The 16,008-nt window shown below is 34.8% G+C and overlaps 2 protein-coding genes across 2 annotated transcripts; one reads left to right on the plus strand and one right to left on the minus strand.

Annotated features, from left to right (window-relative positions):
- The first annotated feature begins 884 nt into the window (after window positions 1-884).
- LOC147380601 (uncharacterized) lies at window positions 885-1,494 on the plus strand. Its single transcript, XM_086431491.1, has one exon. The coding sequence runs from the start codon at window positions 1,142-1,144 to the stop codon at window positions 1,313-1,315; it is 174 nt and encodes a 57-aa protein (XP_086287617.1). The 5' UTR covers window positions 885-1,141; the 3' UTR covers window positions 1,316-1,494.
- An 8,043-nt stretch (window positions 1,495-9,537) lies between these two features.
- On the minus strand, window positions 9,538-13,648 carry LOC147380602 (putative glycerol-3-phosphate transporter 1). The gene is made up of 3 exons (XM_086431488.1): window positions 13,495-13,648; window positions 10,558-11,660; window positions 9,538-10,371 (listed from the first exon to the last, which is right to left on the minus strand). The coding sequence occupies exons 2-3, from the start codon at window positions 11,576-11,578 to the stop codon at window positions 9,818-9,820; spliced, it is 1,575 nt and encodes a 524-aa protein (XP_086287614.1). The 5' UTR covers window positions 11,579-11,660; window positions 13,495-13,648; the 3' UTR covers window positions 9,538-9,817.
- Between the last annotated feature and the right edge of the window lie 2,360 nt (window positions 13,649-16,008).

Raw genomic sequence — 16,008 nt, forward strand, 5'->3', positions numbered from 1 at the left:
GATTTTGTGCAGTACCACGTCAAGATTGTCAGCTTTTGTGACTCAATTTATCGTTAGTCTTTTCCATAACAAAATTTAAAAAATAAAAAATTAGAGGATTACTTTGGTGTCAATTTAACTTTATTTCGATATAATATATAATTTTATGGGATAAGTAAAAAAGTTGAAGTATTAACAAAATTATTTTATTATTGGATTGCTTGTATCAAATGATTTTTACTACATACTAATTCCTAATAGGGGTGTTGATGGATTCATTTCGATTTGATTCTTATAAGAACCAAATTAGAACCGTTTATTTTTACTACATAGTAATTTTTAGTAAGGGTGCCAATGGGTTTATTTTGATTCGATTCTTATAAGAACTAGGACTATTTATTTATTTTTACTCATATATTTATAGGTATCGATTCCAATTCTCAAATTAATGGAATTAAAGTTCGTACCTTCAAAATGTTTCTGTTTACACCGTTCTAGTTCACAATAGAAATCAATTTTGATCCTCAATCAGCTTGATTCCAAGGACTTTGATCGATTCCAAAAAGAGATCCAGAGAGCCATCTTATCAATCCTGATTTCGGTTTGGTTCTGATTAGATGGGTGTCCATTTACATCCCTATTATCTATTCATTAAGCAGAGGTGATACTTAACCCAAAGTGGTCAAGAACCCGGTTCACTGGTTCAACCGTCGGTCTGATATAGCCTGGACTGGTTACGACCGGACCGGAACGATCTTTAAAATTAGATAGTTACTATTTCTACACCAACTTTTACTAACACCACACCAGCTGTGTGCAATTCTTATATAGGGATTGGTGTGAAAATAGAAAAGTTGATGTGGCAATAGCAGCTCTCTAAAATTAAATTCCGGAAATTTCCATCCAATCTTTTGATCACATTTGCTTCGCGAGTCGCGACTTTGGGGCTTAAGTGCTTGAGGTTCACGAAACCTCTCTTTCATAGTCTCGTACTCGGTCAAATCCTCACTCCTCTCTCATAAACCCTTCACGAAACCTCTCTTTCATAGTCTCGTACTTGTTCAAGTCCTCACTCATCTCTCATAAACCCTAGAGATCGAAACCTTGGATGAAACCAATCGAACTCTAGAGATTTTCAAATTGGGGGAGAAATTTGCAGTAAATGGGGATAATAAAGAGCAGTTTCTCATTCTTGATGGGTACAGTATGTGGAGTTTACATAGCTCAGAACTACAATGTTCCCAATATAAAGAAGCTCGCCAACACAGGTCTCCTAATGGCGAAGCACATCGAAGAAACCTATCGAAAGCCAAAGAAGAGAGACGGAGACGATTAATTGCAGATACAGATGGTATTATAGACAACGAGGTTTCTTCTTCTTTCTCTATTTTGGGTTTTTAATTTTGTTGAGGTTGCTATGTTCATTGAGATATGATAGAATTTACATTCTGTTTTTTTATGGGAACTTTTTTCTTGTTATTAATCGAATAATAAATTCAAGTGAAAATGGAGATCTTTTTCGGATGTGTGATTAATTGTATTGTATATGATCTCCTGATTGAATAAAACAAAGAAAAAAAAAATTGAAATAAAAAAGAAGCAATGATATCAATTTGATAACCCATGTTGTTCTTCGAAATGAGGAATCCATTTATGTGATGTTAAGTGTCCACAATGTGTGCTTTGTTTGGTTTATTATGTATATCTATGGTTGGCTAAACCCATAGTTATACAAACAAGAGATCTTTCCTGGAAAAGAAAATCAAAATCATGTATAATTGATTCATTGTCACACTAAATGAGTTAGCATCCCTTATCCACAATATCAATTCTCAAACTTTCAGATTGTAGACATGGACATGCATTTGTTGCCGGCCATATTTTAATTTTCTTTTTAATTGTTTAAAGCTCAGGAAGAATAGAAAAGTAATGACATACTTGAATCATGGATTTTATTTGAATCATAAGATTCAAATAAAAAATGTAGAACTTTTGTAACGAAGGGATTCCAACATAAGACTCATTGGTTGAGTTAAGATTTCATTGAATCTTTTGTTATGGACCAAAGCATTTAAGTAACACTATATATACCCTTTATTCTATTACAAAAAAAAAATCATAATGAATGAAAGAGATGTAAGAGTAGAAGGATAATGTAAAACATGTAAAAAAATATAAATATATGGGTGAGACGTTTTTCATTGTTGGAACGAAAAGTGGATAAGGTCTTCTACACATAGATAGATTCGCAGGATGACTAGGATCTGATGTCGCTTCAGAGTCTCAAACCCGCAACATGGCCAAATGGTTACCGTTTGGTTAAGGAAAAAATAAGGTAAGATTGATGGGACTTGAAGTAGGATGACATTTTCATGTTTCACCAAATGTTAGTCCTCAATTATCTTTTTCCATGGTTTGGCAAAAATACATTGATCAACAGACTCCCATTTTCTAAAGTTGAAATCAAACAACTCACTATTAGGTTCTATCACATCAACCTCAATACCTCCCCTCATCCCTCTCCTTCGAAACCTCGACCTTCTCTTTTTCGTTGGTTGTCATGAACTCCTCCAACTTCTTACTCTTCGGGATGAAGAAATGGTTTTGTTGGATTTTCGTATCATTATCTTCGAGCACCTAGTCCGTAAGTCACACAATCTCTAACCCATCTGAACTATTTATCATCGTGCGCATACAAGAATGCATCAGTGGTGGTGGTAGGAATGGGATATCTGCAACCAATCTTGTTGGTTTTTTTATACGCTTCGTCTTCTTTTGTTTTATTGTTACATTTTTCTATTGCCTTAGACACCTCTTAAGCAGTACTATAAGACCGTTTTTCATTGCTTGGTAATTTAGACTTCATTCGTGGCAGGAGCTTCAGTGTCACTGTTATATCTTTGCTCGAATTATATGTAGAGAGGCATTTGCGGTCATCAGTCCATGATGTGAAATTTCTTTTTACGTGCCACCATTAATGGAATTTTCATTATAAATTTCTTTCAATTATTTTTAGAGTGGTTGAATGACATGTACTTGAACAAGGAATTTACGCTGCGGAGCTAATGTTTACAAATCAAAACAATTAGTCTTGGTCGACTCAATTGTAAATATTGTTACCTATAGTTTAAGAATCTTATCCTTAAGCACAATTTTTGTTTTACTCTGCTTATCATCATCACCACTACCTCTACTACCACTATTTCTTACTCTTTTTGTCATTTTTCTTCAAAGTGAATTAGAGAACAGATTCATAGAAAAAAATAGTAAATGAGAGAAGAAACTAATTAGTTGGAGTCACGATCTCTTCACCTAATAAAATCTCTTCTACAATTCTTCCCGTCATCATCTTTGATCCTCTTTTATCACCAAAGTTCGCAAAACTTTGAGTTAAAAGCCTAGACACAACAAATCTATGATGAAAATCCTCCCAGATCTAGAGGATCTTTTCTAAATTCTATCTCACAAGGAATTCGTCGAGTGGTTCAAGTACTGGCTTGGCATCTTTTGTGAGGGTTTCAAATTCAAAAACCATTTTTATAGGTTTAGCAGGGACAAAAAGGGTTTTGGATTTTTGATGTTTTGTTTCTTTGAAGTGAGATGTGTCAATGGTGCTCAGTTAAGTTACTTCCATCTCTACTAGGAACAAAGTAAAGGGAAAGCTAGTTCCAAAATACAGAGTTAAACAAAGAGAGATTGTTTTCAAAGTGAACAAGAAAGTGTTTTTAATCTAACCTCAAATGAGATTTGAAGTTTTCTATTACACATGCGGCTAATGAGAATGAGATAATAAATTTCCTAAAAATCTGTAGTGATTTCGTGGGGATCACTATTGGTTTTAAGATATAATTTATTAGGAAGCTTGTAAGGGTATGCTCCCATTTCAGTCGTTCGATCTCAAATGGCGCTTACGTTTAGAATTTTACAACGAGAAAGATTTCTTTCTCTATTAACAAGCAAAATATTTTCGTTTTCTCTATGTTCTTTCTTTTCTCATTAATTTTTTTTTCTCTGGATTTGTTCTCTTATTCATTTTGAAGAAAGAATGACAAAAAGAGTAAGAAATAGTGGTGGTGGTGGTGGTGGTGATGATAAGCAGAGCAAAATAAAAATTATATTCAAGGATGAAATTCTTAAACTATGGGTAACACCATTGACAATTGAGTCGAACAAAACTAGTTGTTTGATTTGTAAACATTTGTTCACTAGTGTAAATTCCTTCTTCAAGCATATGTCATTCAACCATTCTGAAAGTGATTGGAAGAAATTTGCAGTGGAAGTTCCATTAATAGAAGTCATTGTGGCAAAAATCGGCAATTTATTGAAAAAATCGCAATTAATTTGCGAAATTTTTATAAGCTGATTTAACCGCAAGTTTTTGAAATACTCGCGAGTTATTGAAAAAACGCAATTAATCATGTTTAATTGAGAAAGGTCACGGTTTATAGATTGTGAGGTTTTTTCTTGTCGTTTTATTTATTTATTTATTTATTATTGTTACACTGTACACGTCGTTTTGTCATTACTCACTAGGTTATTGGTTAGAGTTCGACTGGCCTTACTAACTTAATAAGGATTTCACCTTTACTAAGGGTCCTTGGTTTCACTTTGTGACATCAAAAAACATGATTCGATGCTTTAGGGTTGTAGAGGACAAAATTCTATAACCTTTGAAAATAAGAAGTATTTTTTACCGTTGAATTTTAATTTTAAAATTTGGAGTTTGGTGAAAGTTCGGTAGTCATCCATTTTCAAAACCTTGGATCATGCCCAAAAAAAAATTGTTTTTTGAAACTCTTTTTTTTATCAGAGTTTCTCGATAAAATTTAAAGAACTGTGGTGTTGGATTGCTAATGTGGTAATCCATTTGAGTAGAATGACCCTAGTAAGGTTTAAAATGTTTATCTATTGGTTACACACTTACACACTATTTTGTTGTAAGGAGTTTCTACAAAAATTTGAGATGAGATTGAGAAAAAAATATTTTAAAAGGTTAGGGATTTTCTTCTAATAAATTAAAATACCCTTTCCTTAAACTCAAAGGATTTTTTGCTGCTTCACACACGGACTTCTTACTTTAAAAAAGAAAGAAAAAAGAAGATAGCATTGAAGAAACGAATGCACATTTTTATCATATATATGGGGAATGCTAACGTCCAAGACCTCATGGGGACGTTAGCATTCTCCAATACATTTTTTTTTTCCAATAATATCCCTACCTAATTTTTTGTGAGTGAAAAATATAGGGTTATGTTGGTCTTTTACATAATAAATGCTTGTTTGCATTGATTGCCAAAGCATATATTGCAAGCAAGAGATTTAAATCTAATGCCACTAGCATTTTATATGTAAAATACTAGCATTTATTATGTAAATAACTAATATACCATTGTTTTTTTCATTAAAAGACAAAATAGATAGGGGTATTATTCGATGTTTTTTCGATTTTTTTATTTGTCGAATTATTCCCGATCCACAACTTTGTCACTATGATGGAAGCACCTAAGAAATTTCACATCACAAACCCACGACCACAAATGCCTCTCTGCATATTGGAGAATAATTTGAGCAAGGATCCAATCATGACACTAAAGTAGCCGCCACAAATAAAGTTTAAATTCTCAAGGAATGAAAAAGGTCTTGTAGTACTGCTTCGGAGGCACTTAAGGCAACAAAAAAGAAAGTAACAATGAAGCAAAAGAAGATGAAGATGGCCAAGTATCTTTTCCCAAGGTCGCAATTTGGGGACCAAACGTACTGTCGTCCAAGATGGTGTTTTTTACTTGGACAACATCGTTAAGGAGAATACAAATTATGGACTTGGTGCTGCGTAGAGGTTTTTGCTAGGCAAACATATTTATCTTGTGCATGAGTGATGTGGAGTCAGTTGATCACATTTTACTTCATTGTAAGGTGGCGACAGAGATGATGTGGTCATATTTCTTTGGTTTATTTAGTATGACGGTATGTGTGCCCGGGTCGGTGAGGTCACTATTCGAGTCTTGGAATGCTATTGGGTACGCTTTCATCAGGATGAAACAAGCCATATGGAGTATAACACACTTCGCAATTTTTTGGGGCCTTTAGTCAGAATGTGACAATCACAAGTTTGTCGAAAAATCTTTCACTTCTCAAGATATCATCCTTACAATATTGGGTCTCTTGTTCTTGTGGTCTAAAGTCTTCAAAGAGCGAAGGGGTGTGTTGTATTTCAAGAGATTAGTGCTTTTGTCCGTATATCTCGCGTGGTTTGTCATCTCAGCTGACCTTGCTTTCGTTTGGATCAATGAATTTTTCCAAATTATCAACAAACAAAAAAAGACGAAGCGTATAAAGAAACTAACAAGGGTGGTTGCGGATACGGATATCCTACCGCCAATGATGCATTCTAGTATGCACACGATGGTAAATAGTTTTGGTGGCATCGAGATTGTGTGGCTTATAGAGAAGGTACTTGAAGATAGTGATACAAAAACCCAACAAGGCCGTATGTTCATCCCGATGAATAAAAAAGTGGAGGAGTTCACACTGATTAACGAAAAAAAAAAGGTCAGGGTTTCATAGGAGAGGGATAGGAGGAGATTGATGTGGTAGGACCTAATGATGAGTTATTGCCTTTCAATTTTAGGAAATGAGAGTTTATTGATCGATATTTTTTTGCCAAACTATGGAAAAAGATAATTGAGAACTACCATTTGGTGAAACATGAAAAAGTCCTACTGCAGTGCTTTTGAGATCGATCCTCGAAGCTTTAATTGAATTGCTTGGTATAGGTTATTTACTAGGGCCTCATGTAGTTTTTCAAAGCAAGGATCTGAAACAACAAGAGAGCAGCTAAAGCTGATGTGGATGGAGAAAGAATTTTATAAAAAAGCTTTCTGAAATATAATGATCTATGCACAAGGGTTCATGGTACATCCACAAAAGTAAGTGTGGAAGCTATTTATTGGAGTTGCATTTGGGAATGATAACAGTACCTATCCTATGTCACTGCACAAGTCTTAAGAGTGCTGAATATGCAGCAACTAGCCACAATATGTTGATGAAGAAGTATTTCAAGCTACAATCAATTTTTTATTTGGTGCTTGTAAACTACTCGAAATTCTATCTGGCTTAACAGCATGGTAGAAGAATGAAGGTAACTTCATAATTGACTTCGTGTAGATGTTTTGTAGTACTCTTTATGACACATTATACAATAGTGTTATACTGATTTGGAATTCCAAATGTTATACCGAACCAATTTCAGAACTTGAAATGGTAGATCCAATGGTGTTCTGATTGATAGAATCTGAATATAGTATCAACTTTTCGTTTTTTGGGCATTTGCTTCATATTTCAGAAGATCTGTCTAAGCCAAAGGAGTCTCAAGTGAAACTATATACAAGTATTTAAATGACTTCTTCATTTGATGCTTCTGTAGTTCGAATTTAAATGGCTGCTTCTTCATTTCTGTTTGCTTCCTCTCTCAAGGTAACTGTTGGATAGCTCTTCTTCACTATCCTTATCTCAGCATATTTCACATCTTATTTCCGTTGAACTCAACCGAACCGATTATTTGTTATGTTTGGTAAACTCGATTCTTCTTGATAAGCTCACAATTTCAATCAAACTCGCTGACTACCTTTTGTCGTCCAAAGAGGTACTATAAGCAATCTTATATGGTTCCAGTGGTCGTGCAAATTGTCATGGTCAATGTAATACCATACCAACAATGAGAGAACAAGAAAATCTTGTCTTCTTTGTCAAATTTACACACAAGTCTGATTGACCGACTGATCTGCAGAGTGAGGATCAGCCCGCATTGGTTCAGAACCATGATCAAAAACCTGACCTAAGTGCAAACCAACGGTGGATACGTGGAATGATTAAAAGCACACCTTCACACACAAGTGACATTGAGCATACAGATTTGATTGATAGGCTGACTGTAACACTAAGCTAACATGTGATCTTCATATAGAATGGATGGTGCTCTATTTGAAAACTGACAATTGTTTACATTTTTTCGAGTGTTGTGATCCGGATGTGATGCAATAAAGCTAGGGATTTGAAAATCTATACAAGTAAGTTGAAATGGCAAAGGTAGGAAATCTTGATATATAAAAAAAAAAAACCTCTAATAAACTATTTTTTTATCAGTAAAACCTCTAAAATTTGTTGAAATTTAGATTGACTTGATCTTCTCAGGTGCAATCATATGATCCAAGAATCTGAACAACATCAACTAGAGCATGGACCTATCAAGATAAAAAAAGCCCACATACACCATTCCACATTAAGACGTGGCCCACCATATGACCAAGTGGCTATGTAGGCTTTTATTTGTCCAGATAGCAGGACAAGAAAATCTCACCCTTTTTTTGTTCCCTCCAATTCCAGTGATTAATACAATCTGGTATGACAACCACGTAATCCCAGATTTTGATGGTCTATATAGAGGTCGGTCACAGAAAAAGGGAAAAAAAAAATACTGATAATTTGAATTTCACTTTAAAAGACATTCATATATTTATTCCACTATAGGGGGGATGCCAAAAACTTATGGTTGCTTTAATTTTGCTACAAGTGGTCAAGTTTACTTTTTGATGTGGTGGGCTCTGAATTTTACAAGGACAAAGAAATCTTATCTTCAATGTTTTATTAAGGACAAATTAATTCAAAAAGAGTGGTAAGATGTGCTCCCATTGTGATTTCTTCAACTTTTGTCATACTGTCAATTGAGAAAGAGGTGGAAAGATGGGATCCCATCATAAAATTTATTAATAATTACAAACCATCAGTTCTGTGAAAAGGAAAGCATATTGTAAAAATTATCGAATCAATCATTTTTTTTTTTAGTACATCAAATGACTGTTTCATTTATAAAAAAATAAAAATAAAGGCACCTAATTATGAAAACCGACGTATCAATCACTAGTGGCTTAGGGAGTCGTCGGCATTCTTACATGCTCCTCTTTCCCCCTTAGTTAAGAAAGGTCACTTTTGGATTATGTTGTGATGCTTTGGTCAAAGGTTAATGGGTTTAGATTTATGGATGGATTCTGTTATCGAAACTCCCTCCAACTTACAACTAAGTGAATTTTTCTTTTATGAAAAGAGTAAATTTCAAGTAGCTATCTAGATAGAGGTCAGTTCACGGCCATAGAGCCCCGCCTGCCCGGACTCCAAAGAGGGGGCGAGAGGGGGGTAATAAGGTATGGCCTTGAGTCTGAACAACGAAGTGTTAACCGACATTACGGGGTAAGCAGGTATCTGAAAGTATCAGAAAGTGAAATTCAGTCATTTGATGGTCATTTTCATAAATGTTAAAATGTTCTCATTATTAAATAAATAAATATTCACCTAAGAGGTTAATCTCCTCAAAATTATTTTGGAGGTCCCAATCCCTTCTCAAAGAAATCGATCTTCTCCAATTCTTATCTTCTATAATAAATTATTCTTGTTTAAATCACTTGATATGGTTAAAATCCACTTTCACCTACTAATTGCTAACCACTACTCTCAGCTTGCCTAGAAAGAAGCCTAGAAAGAAAAAAAAGATCACTTGATACAACATTGTGTTAATTGCAAACTTTCTCAAAACCTCAAAATTTTTCATTCATGCTCAATGAACCATCCTTGGTGAAACACAGAAAATAAGCTTACAAAAATACATACAATGACAAAGAACCAAGACTTGGTACTTCTTCCCCATTTCCAACTTTAAAATCAATAAAACAAAAGTACTTTTTTTTTCGTTCTTTATGTACATATGGGTGGAATTTGCTTCATCTCATTCCACCCATTCGCCAATGCACTAAAGCAAAACCTAACACTAAATTCCTTATCGTTTGAATCACACTTCGGGGGATCTGGAAGAGGGATTAGCTTGTGACCTCAATACTTCAATCTTCTCCGACACCTCCGCCATTACAAGTCGTGTTAGAAGCAGCCCTGCAAGTAGCGCTGCCATCATCAGCATTGAAAACACAGCATTCCAACTATTTGAAGAAATGTATCCCGTCAACAATGGTCCGAGTGCAGCGCCCACTGAACCTGTCCCATCTATGATTGCTGTAACCGTAGCTAATGCACGGGAGTTCCCATTTAATGAGCTGTGTGTACCCAAGTCGGCAGATACCGCTGTTGTTATAAGGGCATATGGTCCATTAACAAACATACCCGTGATAAGCATTAGGGCTACATTCAAGTACAAAGAGACATGACCATAACTCCTGTAGAAGAACAAAGCTGGGATCGAACAATACATGAAGCTTGCCGCTGTTATTGCCCTAGCACCAAGACGGTCAGATATGTGGCCTGCAAGGATTCCCCCAACTACCCCTCCAACATCAAACAACGTTGATAGGTTCCCGGCTGTCTCATCAGACAAATACTGACTGTCGATTGCTGCAAGATGATAATAAACATAATTAAGTACAGAGCCAATAGATTATCATTATTTTTAAGAGACTTCAAAACACATTTACTCAACAGATTATCATTATTGTTATGAAACACATTTCGCAACACCCAGAAGACTCCCTACTAAAACCCAAATACCAAAAAAAGCATATGAAATTTAAAAGTTGATACCTGTGTGACTAATGTAGAAGGGAAGCCAATAGAGGAATGTGTAAGCCACCAATTTGGAGAAGAAGAGACACATAGCATAAGGGGCAACCCCAGGAATCTTCCATGCCTCTATGAACCCAACAGCTTTCTCTTTAACAACCTCTTTTCTCAATCCAAGAAGAGGTTCTGTGATTCCTTCATTGCTTTTCTTCGGAGATTCCAACTCATCGTCATCTTCAAGATTAGCTCCCACAAACTCTGGACTAACCGGCAAGAACAGAAACACCACCAATCCGACGAACGTAATAAGAAGACCGGGAACAGCAAAAGACCAACCCCAACCATACTTCAATAAAGCTGAAGCAATCAGAGATCCCGAGATGTTACCGATGGAAGTGTGGGCATTCCAAATCCCCATAATCAGACCACGCTTTTTCTTCCCAAACCAATTCCCAATCACCGCAACCACTGAAGGCCATCCAGTTGACTGGAAAAGACCCGCAAACAGCTGAATTATCAAGAAATAGTAGAAATTGTGGATGTTTAACCAATACCCAAACCCAAAGAGTGACGTAAACAAACCCGTTCCTACCATTCCTACAGTCAAAAAGATCCTTAAATCCAAACGATCACCTAAGTGACCAGAAAAGTACATTCCCAAAGAGTATACCGAGAGGAAAGCCAGATCGATTTCTCCTAGTATAGCTGTGCCATCTGAACCATCAAATGGGGCCCAACCCTTTTCAAGGACCAATGACACTTGTCCGTTGTCGGTGGAATTACGGAAGTATTTTCTTGTCAGCGAGGAGGAGAAGCGGAAACCCAAACCCAATTGTGATGCGTCGGGGTCGAGGGTGCTCTTGACAATGCTTGTGGTCTTCCGGGTGGCATGGTAACTTGCATATGCAAAAAATGTTAAAACTATGACAATGGCTTGGTATGTTCTATAGGAGACAGCAGAGTTTCTGATGTACTCTAGAAATTGAATTCCATATGGTTTTGAACAGTTTTTTTCAGATTTTGGTTCCTCTAGTGAACCCATAGGTGGCACTAATAAGATGACGAGTCGTAAGGGAGAAATGATTTGGTCTTCTGTTTATAGAACAATGTGTGCCTTCTGAAATCTGAAAACAGGAAACGAGAAATGTGAACTTCAAACCAAAGATATAAAAAAAACCACAAAGGCAATATAAATAAAAGAACACACACAGAACACAACAACTAGATTAAGACATCTACCACAACAAAAATTAAGGAAGACATACGACATTAAAATGGAGCCACAAAAGTAAACAAGTAAATTAAACATATGTTTAGCTATTATATCGTAAATTTAAAGATGGAAGCGTCAGTGGTGTTTCAGTATTTCCTCCATAATTCTCAAAAAGAGTACTTTGCATCAAATTCTCGAATGACAAGTGGGCCTTAATAATATTAAAGCTGAGCTTCTGAATAAATGATCTCACAGCTTTTTACCACACCATGGGCGTTAACAATCTTATATTGAATTTCAGTCGGGCAATGTAACATTAAAAGGTTCACTTTGTATACTAAGAGCTAGACATCAATTCTTTTACTGGGAAACAGGGCTTCAAGTCTTCCAACTGATTATTATTAGGGTATTTTACACAGACATCAAAAAAACAAATTTCGAAACTATGTAACCATATACGGTTTTAAAATATTTACATACCCAGATAAATTTATCCTTCGGTTTAAAAACTTTTGTAGTGAAATTATAACCCTTGTGTTTTCAAAAATTACATAACCGAATATTTTAAAACCAAAGGGATATAAAGTGAGTGTGAATACTATAAAACCAAAGGGATATAAAATGAGAGCAATTTTGGAGACCGCGCTAAGAGTGAGACCACACATTCCCACTGGTCCACTTCTATTGAAGGGCATCCCAATGTGCATAATGTGGGTATTTTTGTAATTTTGGGAATGTGTGGTCTCGCTGAGTCTCCAAAATTGCACTCAAGGTAGATTCATTATAAATACAGAATTTATCAAAAATATTCTAAAAGCATATCCACTTGCATAGTTTGACCAAAAGTTCCATCCATTTTCATATTTTCAACTTATTTTTATCTAAATTGAACTCAAACAAGTCTAGAAAATTCAGATCAATTTTTGAAACACAAACAGCAAATTGGATAAATCCATCTAGAAATATGGATTAAAACATAGAAACCCAAAACAGATGTAATAATCTAAACATCAAGTCCCTTCCTTTGAAAAGAGTCTACCTTCAGAACCGAATGAATCGAAAAATGACACAATAAATTTTAGTAATATTACACAAGATCACTAAAATACATATATAAACCCATGATTTTGAAATTCATAAATTACATTTTTTGAAAATAAACCCATGAATCAATCTATCTTACAATGATCTTTCTGGCTTGACATTCATCATTTTTATTTCACAAACAAAAACAAATTAACAGAAATCATTGAAACATCAGAGATAAACCTGTGATTTTTACATAAATTCAGGTTCAATACTTATTCACCCTTTCATCGAAAAACACAAAGTGAAATTACTAACATGAACTTAAATAATTGGAAATTCAAAGATAATCCCATGTTTTAAATTCACAAACATAAATTACTCTTTAGAAAAGTTAACCATCAATCGTATTAGCTTACAACTTTGACACTAGTTCACATTAGTGTAAAAAAAAAAAAAAAAAACTACAACATTAACCATTAAACAATATGAGAAATACCCAAGATCGATCATTTATAAATTTACCCATTAATTAAATTACCATGAAATGATCATATTCAATACCCACAGCTCTTTAAAAAAAAAAAAAAAAAGGAAAGAAGAACAGCTCCACCAAGAACAAAAACCAGGCAGACGACCAGTTTACACAAAAAAAAAGATTATAAAAATTAAAAAGAAATGTTAGAGAGAGAAAGTCGATGATGAAGAGATGAACATACCTCGCTTGCTCTCTGACTGTGTTCTTCACTTCAGTTGCTTACGAACGAATGCACTGGTTGCTGCTACTCGACGCTTTTTATTAATGCTGATGATGCTGTTCAATTACTAAAATACCCTTATGAATTCTTTATTATTGATATTACGATATTGCCCTCCATGAATTGGTTAAAAAAAAATGGCTTAAAAGTTAAAACCCTGGTTTCTCGTCTCGTCTCGTCCCGTCCATGGACGAGTAAATTGGGTTTATATTGATTAATTTACATATAATTAAATTAAAGTAAAATAGATTAAAATTATTTAGTTATAAAATTATTTTTTATTTATATAATAAATATTTAAAATTAAAAAAAAAACTTAATTATTTTAATTAAAATTTACAAAATCCCAATTGACTCGACCATCAAAATATCATCCAAGACATCTCATTTGTATGGTTAGATGATGTGAATGTTGAGACACTTCATATATCCATATCGTTGCTCAAAGAGGCCAAGTTGACTTGGGCCCCGGACGAGATTTAAAATCATACTTAAAAGCCTAATGTTTTCTACCATGATTTTTAGTTAATAATAAAAAATATTTTGACTCAATACTTAGAAAATCCCTAATTGGGGTGATTGATCTTTGATTTAAATATCTATTTGAGATGGAATCAAAGATTCAAAAGACTAGAGAGACTTGATTTTCCATTTACCAATCTACTTAAAAGGATAAAGGTACAATTAAACTTTTAATGAATCTTTCTTTGATGGATATATATATATGGGGACGGTTCAGCAACCCTAAAGTTTGCCAAGTTTTGTGCCAAACATTTTTCAAAATATGGGTTAGAAGCTTTGGAATGAGTTGATTTTTTGTGAGGATGATCTCTATGATGAGGAGGTCATCCTCACCAAAAATCAGCCTAATCCAAAACTTCTAACCCCATCAAAAGTGATTTACAAAAATTGGACGGTCCACGATTCTTCAACTTGTAAATTAGGGTTAGAAGTTTCAAAATGAGCTGATTTTTTGTGAAGATGATCTCTTCACCGTAGAGATCATCCTCACAAAAAATCAGTATATTCCAAAACTTCTAACCCCATCAAAAGTGATTTACAAAAAATGTTTGACACCAAACTTGACAATCTTTAGGGCTGTCGAACCGCCCTCTCTCTCTCTCTCTCTCTCTCTCTCTCTCTCTCTCTCTCTCTCTCTCTCTCTCTCTCTCTCTCTCTATATATATATATATATATATATATATAGGGTCCCGTTCGCCACCCTTAGTTTTACCACACACTTTAACAAACGCGTTTTGTCTTACATGGGTTAGAAGTTTCGGAATGAGCTGATTTTTGGTGATGATGATCTCTATGGTGAGGAGATCATCCTCACCAAAAATCAGCTCATTCCAAAACTTCTAACCCCATCAAAATTGATTTACAAAAAATGGACGGTCCACGATTTTTCAACGTGCAAACATGGGGCTAAACATTTCGGAATGGGCTGATTTTTGGGGAGGATGATCTTCTAATCATAGAGATCATCCTCACCAAAAATCAGCTCATTCCAAAACTTCTAACCCATGTAGGACAAAAAACGTTTGTTAAAGTGTGTGGTAAAACTTAGGGTGCTGAACATTTCCCATATATATATATATATATATATGGGAAATGTTCAGCAACAAACATTTTTCAAAATATGGGTTAGAGGTTTTGGAATGGGCTGATTTTTGGTGAGGATGATCTCTACAGTGAGGAGATCATCATCACCAAAAATCAGCCCATTCTAAAACTTCTAACCCCATCAAAAATGATTTACAAAAAATAGACGGTCCACGATTTTTCAACTTGTAAACTGGGACTAGAAGTTTTGGAATGAGCTGATTTTTGGTGAGGATGATCTCTACGGTGAGAGATCATCCTCACCAAAAATCAGCCCATTCCAAAACCTCTAACCCATGTTTTGAAAAATATTTTGCCAAAATATTTGTTGCTGAACGGGACCCTATATATATATATATATATCTATCAATGTTAGGTACTTATAACTCCTAGAAAATGACTCGTGCAAAAACATGTGATCATGACTTTGTAAATGCTCAATGCAATGGTCAAGAGTTACTTGTATCATAATAATAATACATATCTCGAGAATAAACCTTGATTTACAAACAAAGGGGTTAAACATAATCTTGCATTTTGCAAAAGGGGTAAATCTAATATCACCAATTTAATTAAAATACTCTATATATAATTGTATCGCTTTCAAAAGTCACTTTGAGGGTCAATTATGGTCATTTTGAGAGTCAATTGTGGTGTTCATTTCCTATCATTAATATTTTCTTTTATATTTTATATACTGAAGTGGTATCAAAAGCGTGCGTCGCACACCGTTTCTGAGAATGTTACCTGCAGCGCACGCCTCCTGTCCCGCACACCGGCTTTGGACTTAGTTTGGATTGCTTCGAGCCAACTCGACCGATTCAATTCTTTTCAATCCATTTTCATGTGATCTAAAAATGCCAAGTAACT

The sequence above is a fragment of the Akebia trifoliata genome, unplaced genomic scaffold, assembly GCF_017979445.1.
Source record: "Akebia trifoliata isolate Shusen 1 unplaced genomic scaffold, ASM1797944v1 Contig01285_ERROPOS320191, whole genome shotgun sequence".
Lineage (NCBI taxonomy): Eukaryota > Viridiplantae > Streptophyta > Magnoliopsida > Ranunculales > Lardizabalaceae > Akebia > Akebia trifoliata.